The 10,209-nt window shown below is 61.9% G+C and overlaps 1 protein-coding gene and 4 non-coding genes across 5 annotated transcripts in view; 2 read left to right on the plus strand and 3 right to left on the minus strand.

The window, feature by feature from the left end:
- LOC139707427 (collagen alpha-1(I) chain-like) overlaps positions 1-5,190 on the minus strand; it is a 39,496-nt gene extending 34,306 nt beyond the window's left edge. The window contains exons 1-4 of the mRNA XM_071618666.1: positions 4,705-5,190; positions 3,664-4,197; positions 3,282-3,424; positions 2,996-3,202 (exon numbers count right to left, since the gene is read on the minus strand). Of these exons, the coding sequence (XP_071474767.1) occupies positions 2,996-3,202; positions 3,282-3,424; positions 3,664-4,197; positions 4,705-5,190 (1,370 nt within the window). The remainder of the gene's footprint in view (positions 1-2,995; positions 3,203-3,281; positions 3,425-3,663; positions 4,198-4,704) is intronic.
- On the plus strand, positions 4,368-4,439 carry Trnae-uuc (transfer RNA glutamic acid (anticodon UUC)). Its single transcript has one exon. It is a non-coding gene; the product is annotated as a tRNA-Glu (tRNA).
- A 173-nt stretch (positions 5,191-5,363) lies between the features above and the next one.
- Positions 5,364-5,435, plus strand: Trnah-gug (transfer RNA histidin (anticodon GUG)). The gene has a single exon. It is a non-coding gene; the product is annotated as a tRNA-His (tRNA).
- A 1,123-nt stretch (positions 5,436-6,558) lies between these two features.
- Trnah-gug (transfer RNA histidin (anticodon GUG)) lies at positions 6,559-6,630 on the minus strand. Its single transcript has one exon. It is a non-coding gene; the product is annotated as a tRNA-His (tRNA).
- A 924-nt stretch (positions 6,631-7,554) lies between these two features.
- Trnae-uuc (transfer RNA glutamic acid (anticodon UUC)) lies at positions 7,555-7,626 on the minus strand. Its single transcript has one exon. It is a non-coding gene; the product is annotated as a tRNA-Glu (tRNA).
- Positions 7,627-10,209: the final 2,583 nt, after the last annotated feature.

Consider the following 10,209-nt stretch of genomic DNA (forward strand, 5'->3'; position numbering starts at 1 on the left):
AATGTGGCAGAGAGGCGACGAACACCTTCTGTCGGTGTTTTCTGCCTTCCTCGGCTGCCCTCTCTCTTCCTGATCTTTTGGCTACAGAGACAGGATCATTGGGGGACTTTTGATCTGCACCCTTTGGCGTTCCTGGGGCAGCTGTACCTCTGAGCTATACCAGTGAGAAGAAAGCCCTGCGGAGGGGCTGGGGATGTGGCTCGCCTGGCCTGCGTGCAGCCCGGGTTCGATCCTCAGCACCACATACAAACAAAGATGTTGTGTCCGCCAAAAACTAAAATATAAATATTAAAATTCCGTCTCTCTCTGTTTCTTAAAAAAGAAAGAAAGAAAGAAAGAAAACCCTGTGGACATTCCGTCTGAACTTTCTGGGTCCTGAGATCCTTTGGTGATCTGTTTTGTTTTTCTCCTCACCAAAGGTCAGAGCCTTCTAGGTTTGTTTTCTGTACAGTGCCCAGGGGCTTCTGTCTGTCTGTCTGTCTATTGTCACTGGCAAGGACAACGGGGAAGAGTTCACCTGTCCGTCTTCTCCTTGCAGGCCGTTTCTCTCCCCGTCTTTCCCGACTGCTCTCCGTAAGTGCTCATCTGAAAGCCCAGTGGCGGGAATGCACTTAAGTGCTCTGACCTCAGTCTTCAGGTGGCCCACGCTGGCTCCCCGGACCCAGAGCTGTAGAGGTCAACGATGGACCCAGAAAGGATTCAAACACAGGCGAGGCTTTATTAGGGAATTCTGTTCCTTCCAGCCGGAAGCGAGACAGCACTGGGGCGACCGACACCTCAGGTGGACTCCAGCAAGGAAGGGGGCAATACTGTCCAAGCAGAAGGGAGACCGCACATAGAGGACAGAGGCCCCAGATGGACTCAGCCAAAGACTAAAGGGGAGAGGCCTCCGTGGCCTCTCTGGGCCAGGCGGCAACGTCATCTCTTGAGGTGGGATCTGGATGGCGACTGTCCTCTTCTCCATCGGGCTTCTTTGTGCCTCACATCTCTCATGACCATCGTGAGCCTCCACCTAGGACTGGAAAACTTACTAGGTTAACAGGGTAGAAGTGACTCCGGTGACTCTCCTAGGCACGTGTTTCCCCCTCACCACCTGGAGATGCACTTATCACCTGGGAAAGTCTCTGCTATTATTAGCTTCAGGACAGTGTAGACTCTGCTTAGTCTGGATTCCGCTGGCCTGTCTGCTTACCGCCTAGTCTCAGGAGGCTGAACTGACTTTCCCAGCCTCCTGTCTCCTGGTGTGTCATCTCACACTCACAGTCTTGACGACCGATGCACTTTTATTTATTATTATTATATTTTACTTGTTGATGGACCTTTATTTCATGTATTTCTTTTTATGTGGTGCTGAGGATGGAACCCAGTGCCTCACATGTGCCAGGCAAGTGCTCTGCCACTGAGCCCCAGCCCCAGTCCTGATGTACTTTTTAACTCCAGATTCTCTAGTACGGCTGTTAGCCCCATAAGAGTGAGAGCTGGCGTGGCTGTCCATCAAGAGGTGTTTTCCCCTTAGTCCTAAGGGGTCCTTTCTCTCATGGGGGCCCATTTTATGTCACTAAAGGAAAGACATTCAGTCTTTCTCCTTTAAGTGTGAGTTCAGACTATTGGGGTTTCTTTCTTTCTTTTGCCAGTTGTTCTTTATATTCTTGAAAAAGTTCCTTTCTCTTCCCACTTGTCAAAGCGGTTTTCACCAGGAAAGGGGTGTCGAACTCTGACAACAGCATTGTCTTTTTTTCTTTTCTTTTTGGTGATGCTGGGATTGAGTGCCACTGGCTTTCTATTCGTGGATTGGTAGATTTATGTGGGTTTTCTTCTGGAGGCAGTTTTCAAGTTCTTCTGGAGAACCAGCCCTGTATCCCTGGAATAAACTCCACTTGGTCATGGTTTATAATTCCTTTTCTATATTGCTGAGTCATATTTGCTAATATGTTGTTGTTTTTACATCGATATTCATTAGGGATATTCGTCTGTAGTTTTTGTTGTTGTATATTTCTTTGTCTGGTTTTGGATTCAGGGCCATGAAAGCTTCAAAGAAATAGTTGGGAAGTGTTCCAGCCCCCTCCATCTTCTGGAAGAGACTACACAGAACTGGTGGTAATTCTTCCTAAACCCTTGGCAGAATTCTCCAGCGAAATCACCTGGACCTGGAGATTTCTTTTCTGGCTATTTTGAAAGTCAGAATCCAATTTCTTCCATCATGGTGGAGTGCTCCAGATGATCTCTTGGGTATTGTGCGAGATGCGGTAGTTTGTAGTTTTGAGCAATTCCCCCAGTTCATCTAGGTCGTCATATTTATGAGTACAGAGAATGTTCCAAAGTTTCTCCTTGTTATTCTGTTAGTATTACAAGTCTGTAGTGCCTGGAGTCTCTGATTCATTTCTGATTCTCTTAATGGCTGTGGTCTTCTTCTTCTTCTTCTTCTTCTTCTTTTTTATTTAGTTTATCCCTCATTTCAAAAAATCCAGCTCTGTTTCTTTGGTTTTCTCTATTATTTTTCTCTTTTCCCGGGCATTGATTTCTGCTCTGACCTTTATTATTTCCTTCCTCGCCTTAGCTTTGGATAGTGTTTCCTCTCCCGCCTTGTTTCTTGAGGTGGGGGCTTAGCCTGTGGGTCTGAGACCGTCCAGCTTTTCTAGCCTGGGCGCCCAAGGCCTTAAATCCCCCCTCCCGCCCCGCCCGCCCTGCCTTAGCTCCCTCCTCTATGTTTTGAAATGTTGAAATCTCATCCGATCTTTAAAAGCAGCCAAGCCCCTTTGCTGCCCGTGGTGTCCAAAACCGCCAAGGCGCGATTTAGTCGCAGACTTCAACTGAGGCGGAAAGAATAAGTGACAGTGGCTGGAACTCCTCGGGGTTTCCTTTGCCAGGAGGGCGGGGAGGAGGCGCTGAGGAGCGGGTACAGGCTTTGGGGAGTGGGGGAGAGGGCGGGGGCGGAGGACCCTGCGGTGCCGGGTTGGACCGGGAAGGACAAGCATTTGGTCAGAGCCAAGAGTACCGAGGGCTGACGCTGCGGGAACGGGCCTGCGAGGCCAGCAGCTCGCAGAGGAGCCATACACATTCCGGGAGCCCCGAAGCCACCGGCTCCTGCAGCTCCGACAGCGGGAGAGTGGGCCCCTGAGCACCGTGCGCAAGGGGCGTGCTCGGGAGCTGGAAGCCCCGCAGGAGGAGCTGGAAGCCCGGCAGCAGGAGCCGGCCCCGGGTCCTAGGGGAAGCCCTACACCAGGGCTCCCCCTGAGCCCATCGTTGTCCTTGCTGCGGCGATCACGGGTGCTTCGCCGGGCCTTTCGCCACCAACACGTTGCTGCGGGGGGCAGAACCTAGAAGGGCGGTCGCCTGTGTTCTGTCGTCGGCAGCCGAACTCGGGCACAGGCAGCGCCTCGGTTTCCGCGGGGGAGACCTCGAAGGGCTGGTTGGCGTAAGTGTCCTGGCCCAGACTCCCGGGAGGGGACGTGCTCCTTTACCCGACAGGTACTTCTCGGGAAACAGTCGCTGAACAGGAAGCGGGAGGCAGAAGAGGCAGGGGAGGGGTGGAAGCGGGAGGAAGGGAAGGAGGCCCCGGGAGGCCGGCGAAGGCCGCGGGACCGGCGGCGTGCGCGTCCAGCAGCGGCGGGGAGGGAGCCACCGCTCCCTGCAGCCTCGCCCAGCACTAGCACCCAGGCCCGCCTGCTGTCCGTGAGTCCGGCGGAGACCCGGGCGCGGGACGGGCGCGCGGCGGGAGCCGCGGTTGGGGATCTCGCCCTCCCCCGCGGCCCCGGGACCTCCCGCAGCTGACCGTCGTTGGGGGCGCGAGCGCCCAGGCGCGCTGCCCGCGGGGCACGAGGGCTTCTCCCCACTTCGGACTCGGTGCGGACGGGCGGGTCCGCGCGACGGGGACGCGCGAAGGCCGAGCGCAGGGACTCGAGCGGCAGAGACGTCCTGCGCCGGCGTCTGGCTCCGCGCTCCTGAGCGGGCGCCTACGCAATGAGCCCCCCGCGCGGTGAGCGTCCGGAGCCGGCGAGTCCCGAGCAGCCCCGACCCCCGCAGGGCGAGGACTGGGGGCTCGCGCTCGCCGAGGACCGAGGAGGCCGATTCCAGGCAAGAAGCCGCGGTGGCCACGGGGGTGCGCTCGGCGCTGGCGCCGGGCGGTGCGAAAGCTGGACCGGGCGGAACCGGGGCGGGCTCCGTGTGCTTGGCCTCCGCCCAGAGATGCGCCCAGGCCTGGGCGGGTGGGAGGCGTCTGCGGCAGGGTGGTGGCGGATGCGCTGCGGCAGTGAGGAGTGGCCCGGCTCCCGGGGCTCCAGCCTTCCCAGGGGGCGCCTTGGGGCTCACAAGTGCCTCCGCGGACAGCAGCCAGCAGGAGGGCGCGCACCTGGGCAGGCCACCGTCCCTCCCTGGTGGTCTAGTGGCTAGGATTCGGCGCTTTCACCGCCGCGGCCCGGGTTCGATTCCCGGTCAGGGAACCTCTTTTGCCCGGGCCTCGTCGCACCTGAAGGCCCTGGCCGCCGGCTGGGCTGCGGGGGGCCACTCCACAGCGCTCCCCTGCGCCCCTTTCCCTGTCCTCACCTCAGCCCCAACCTAAGGCGGCGCTTCCCATCGCTCTTTTCCGAAAGAAAACCGAAACCAAGGTCACTCGGACTCCGACGCCGACACCGCCGGGACCCCAAACGCGCGGCCCTCACCGGCCGCCTTCCCACCTCTGCTTCCTCTCCCTCTTCCCGCCCTTACCCGCTGCCCACCCGTGGACAGGCTCTCCCGGACACCCCAGCACCCTTGGTGGACGGCCTTCAGGACCCCTCCTGCGAGGCCCCGTCCCTTCAGGAGCCCCACACCCAGTGGTTCAGGTGGCCAAGCGCCGGGGAGGGCGGTGGCGCTCTCCCGGCCACAAGACTGAGCCCGAGCCTCGCGCTGCCCACAGCGAAAGCCAGGCCGGCGGCATTTCCAGGCCAGAAGACCCGCGTGGCCTCCCCCCACCCTCCCCGGCTGCTCCAGCGGCCGCGTCCCGCAGACGCCCGGGGCCCACTCCCCGCGCCTGGACCGCGGGCGCCGCCGGGAGCGCCGGGCGACTCCGGGTCGCCCCCTGCCTGCTCTGCCCGCCCCCCGCCGGCCGTCGGCGGGCTCGCGCTCCCCGCGCTCAGCTCGGCTGCGGTCGGCGGCGGGGGGGCAGAGAGCGTGGCCGGCGGGTGCGGGAGAGGTGGGGGCGGTGACGCCCATGACTCCCGGGGGTCCGGTGCCGAGGTCGCGGCGGAGCTGCAGCGAGGACGCTGGCCTTCATTTGCGCGCTCCGGGCACAGGCCCCCTGCACGGCGGCCAGGGCGCAGGACGTGGATCCCGGCCTCTCCATCAGCACGAGGGCGAGCGCCGCCGCCGGCCCGTGCCTGTGGCGCGCCGTGATCGTATAGTGGTCAGTACTCTGCGTTGTGGCCGCAGCAACCTCGGTTCGAATCCGAGTCACGGCAGCGGTGCCACCTCTCGGTGCCCCGCCTTTTGTTTACTTCCTCCTGAAGACAACTCGGTGGCCGCGCGCCCTCTGCCAGCCGCGGGCCACCGCGCTCCACGTCGCCACCAGGGAGATACACGCCGGGGTGCGTCCCCAGGGACCCCGACCTGCCCACTTCCGTGTCCCGCGCTAAGCCTCGGGATCCGCCCAGCGGCAGGGGCGGTCCGACGCCTATGAGAACGCGTGCGCCGAGCCGCTCTCTGCGGCAGAGTTCTCCGGTCGGTGGGGCCTTTTTATTAGTCGCAGGAAAGACCTTTTAATATGAGATCCGAGCATTCAGAAAAAGTACCTTTACCAAGAAGGAAAAGGTCGCGCAGTCAGCCTCCCAGGGCGCTCCTGGCGAGGATTCAGCTCTCTCCCCGCAGCGTCGCGCTCGATTCCCGGTCAGGGAAGTCCTTCCGCGAGCCCTGAGGACCAGGCCCGCGCGTCCCTCAGCCCTGTCAACAGCTTTGCCAGTCGTCACCTTTGACGCATACCCAGGAGCTGCACCCGGCCAGCCGCGTTCTTGTCTCTGCATACCCCACAGGCAGCTCCCCTCGCAGGAAACCTTTATCAGGCCTGGGAAGGGGAGTGGAGGCGCCCCCGTGAGGCCGGGAGCATGAGAGTCATCTCAAGAGTCCCCGCGGCGGGGCGCGGGGAGGCCGGGCTGCTGTCCCACGCATATGGGAGGCTGAGACTGGAGTATCACGAGTTCAAGGCCAGACTCCGCAAACTACGGAGCCCCTGAGCACCTCAGCGAGACCCTGTGTTCGAATATTATAAAATATTTAAAAAGGGGCTGAGGCTGTGGATCATTGGTAAAACAGGAGCTAAAGGGTTAAAGGTTACGACCAGCCTGTTGACCGCCATAACGATTTGAAGCTGGAGGTCACTAAAAGGTCCTTCCCGCCGAGGGGCAATTCCGAGGCTTAGCGCGGGACACGGAAGTGGGCAGGTCGGGGTCCCTGGGGACGCACCCCGGCGTGTATCTCCCTGGTGGCGACGTGGAGCGCGGTGGCCCGCGGCTGGCAGAGGGCGCGCGGCCACCGAGTTGTCTTCAGGAGGAAGTAAACAAAAGGCGGGGCACCGAGAGGTGGCCGCGCTGCCGTGACTCGGATTCGAACCGAGGTTGCTGCGGCCACAACGCAGAGTACTGACCACTATACGATCACGGCGCGCCACAGGCACGGGCCGGCGGCGGCGCTCGCCCTCGTGCTGATGGAGAGGCCGGGATCCACGTCCTGCGCCCTGGCCGCCGTGCAGGGGGCCTGTGCCCGGAGCGCGCAAATGAAGGCCAGCGTCCTCGCTGCAGCTCCGCCGCGACCTCGGCACCGGACCCCCGGGAGTCATGGGCGTCACCGCCCCCACCTCTCCCGCACCCGCCGGCCACGCTCTCTGCCCCCCCGCCGCCGACCGCAGCCGAGCTGAGCGCGGGGAGCGCGAGCCCGCCGACGGCCGGCGGGGGGCGGGCAGAGCAGGCAGGGGGCGACCCGGAGTCGCCCGGCGCTCCCGGCGGCGCCCGCGGTCCAGGCGCGGGGAGTGGGCCCCGGGCGTCTGCGGGACGCGGCCGCTGGAGCAGCCGGGGAGGGTGGGGGGAGGCCACGCGGGTCTTCTGGCCTGGAAATGCCGCCGGCCTGGCTTTCGCTGTGGGCAGCGCGAGGCTCGGGCTCAGTCTTGTGGCCGGGAGAGCGCCACCGCCCTCCCCGGCGCTTGGCCACCTGAACCACTGGGTGTGGGGCTCCTGAAGGGACGGGGCCTCGCAGGAGGGGTCCTGAAGGCCGTCCACCAAGGGTGCTGGGGTGTCCGGGAGAGCCTGTCCACGGGTGGGCAGCGGGTAAGGGCGGGAAGAGGGAGAGGAAGCAGAGGTGGGAAGGCGGCCGGTGAGGGCCGCGCGTTTGGGGTCCCGGCGGTGTCGGCGTCGGAGTCCGAGTGACCTTGGTTTCGGTTTTCTTTCGGAAAAGAGCGATGGGAAGCGCCGCCTTAGGTTGGGGCTGAGGTGAGGACAGGGAAAGGGGCGCAGGGGAGCGCTGTGGAGTGGCCCCCCGCAGCCCAGCCGGCGGCCAGGGCCTTCAGGTGCGACGAGGCCCGGGCAAAAGAGGTTCCCTGACCGGGAATCGAACCCGGGCCGCGGCGGTGAAAGCGCCGAATCCTAGCCACTAGACCACCAGGGAGGGACGGTGGCCTGCCCAGGTGCGCGCCCTCCTGCTGGCTGCTGTCCGCGGAGGCACTTGTGAGCCCCAAGGCGCCCCCTGGGAAGGCTGGAGCCCCGGGAGCCGGGCCACTCCTCACTGCCGCAGCGCATCCGCCACCACCCTGCCGCAGACGCCTCCCACCCGCCCAGGCCTGGGCGCATCTCTGGGCGGAGGCCAAGCACACGGAGCCCGCCCCGGTTCCGCCCGGTCCAGCTTTCGCACCGCCCGGCGCCAGCGCCGAGCGCACCCCCGTGGCCACCGCGGCTTCTTGCCTGGAATCGGCCTCCTCGGTCCTCGGCGAGCGCGAGCCCCCAGTCCTCGCCCTGCGGGGGTCGGGGCTGCTCGGGACTCGCCGGCTCCGGACGCTCACCGCGCGGGGGGCTCATTGCGTAGGCGCCCGCTCAGGAGCGCGGAGCCAGACGCCGGCGCAGGACGTCTCTGCCGCTCGAGTCCCTGCGCTCGGCCTTCGCGCGTCCCCGTCGCGCGGACCCGCCCGTCCGCACCGAGTCCGAAGTGGGGAGAAGCCCTCGTGCCCCGCGGGCAGCGCGCCTGGGCGCTCGCGCCCCCAACGACGGTCAGCTGCGGGAGGTCCCGGGGCCGCGGGGGAGGGCGAGATCCCCAACCGCGGCTCCCGCCGCGCGCCCGTCCCGCGCCCGGGTCTCCGCCGGACTCACGGACAGCAGGCGGGCCTGGGTGCTAGTGCTGGGCGAGGCTGCAGGGAGCGGTGGCTCCCTCCCCGCCGCTGCTGGACGCGCACGCCGCCGGTCCCGCGGCCTTCGCCGGCCTCCCGGGGCCTCCTTCCCTTCCTCCCGCTTCCACCCCTCCCCTGCCTCTTCTGCCTCCCGCTTCCTGTTCAGCGACTGTTTCCCGAGAAGTACCTGTCGGGTAAAGGAGCACGTCCCCTCCCGGGAGTCTGGGCCAGGACACTTACGCCAACCAGCCCTTCGAGGTCTCCCCCGCGGAAACCGAGGCGCTGCCTGTGCCCGAGTTCGGCTGCCGACGACAGAACACAGGCGACCGCCCTTCTAGGTTCTGCCCCCCGCAGCAACGTGTTGGTGGCGAAAGGCCCGGCGAAGCACCCGTGATCGCCGCAGCAAGGACAACGATGGGCTCAGGGGGAGCCCTGGTGTAGGGCTTCCCCTAGGACCCGGGGCCGGCTCCTGCTGCCGGGCTTCCAGCTCCTCCTGCGGGGCTTCCAGCTCCCGAGCACGCCCCTTGCGCACGGTGCTCAGGGGCCCACTCTCCCGCTGTCGGAGCTGCAGGAGCCGGTGGCTTCGGGGCTCCCGGAATGTGTATGGCTCCTCTGCGAGCTGCTGGCCTCGCAGGCCCGTTCCCGCAGCGTCAGCCCTCGGTACTCTTGGCTCTGACCAAATGCTTGTCCTTCCCGGTCCAACCCGGCACCGCAGGGTCCTCCGCCCCCGCCCTCTCCCCCACTCCCCAAAGCCTGTACCCGCTCCTCAGCGCCTCCTCCCCGCCCTCCTGGCAAAGGAAACCCCGAGGAGTTCCAGCCACTGTCACTTATTCTTTCCGCCTCAGTTGAAGTCTGCGACTAAATCGCGCCTTGGCGGTTTTGGACACCACGGGCAGCAAAGGGGCTTGGCTGCTTTTTAAAGATCGGATGAGATTTCAACATTTCAAAACATAGAGGAGGGAGCTAAGGCAGGGCGGGCGGGGCGGGAGGGGGATTTAAGGCCTTGGGCGCCCAGGCTAGAAAAGCTGGACGGTCTCAGACCCACAGGCTAAGCCCCCACCTCAAGAAACAAGGCGGGAGAGGAAACACTATCCAAAGCTAAGGCGAGGAAGGAAATAATAAAGGTCAGAGCAGAAATCAATGCCCGGGAAAAGAGAAAAATAATAGAGAAAACCAAAGAAACAGAGCTGGATTTTTTGAAATGAGGGATAAACTAAATAAAAAAGAAGAAGAAGAAGAAGAAGAAGACCACAGCCATTAAGAGAATCAGAAATGAATCAGAGACTCCAGGCACTACAGACTTGTAATACTAACAGAATAACAAGGAGAAACTTTGGAACATTCTCTGTACTCATAAATATGACGACCTAGATGAACTGGGGGAATTGCTCAAAACTACAAACTACCGCATCTCGCACAATACCCAAGAGATCATCTGGAGCACTCCACCATGATGGAAGAAATTGGATTCTGACTTTCAAAATAGCCAGAAAAGAAATCTCCAGGTCCAGGTGATTTCGCTGGAGAATTCTGCCAAGGGTTTAGGAAGAATTACCACCAGTTCTGTGTAGTCTCTTCCAGAAGATGGAGGGGGCTGGAACACTTCCCAACTATTTCTTTGAAGCTTTCATGGCCCTGAATCCAAAACCAGACAAAGAAATATACAACAACAAAAACTACAGACGAATATCCCTAATGAATATCGATGTAAAAACAACAACATATTAGCAAATATGACTCAGCAATATAGAAAAGGAATTATAAACCATGACCAAGTGGAGTTTATTCCAGGGATACAGGGCTGGTTCTCCAGAAGAACTTGAAAACTGCCTCCAGAAGAAAACCCACATAAATCTACCAATCCACGAATA

Source organism: Marmota flaviventris, chromosome 10, assembly GCF_047511675.1.
Source record: "Marmota flaviventris isolate mMarFla1 chromosome 10, mMarFla1.hap1, whole genome shotgun sequence".
NCBI lineage: Eukaryota > Metazoa > Chordata > Mammalia > Rodentia > Sciuridae > Marmota > Marmota flaviventris.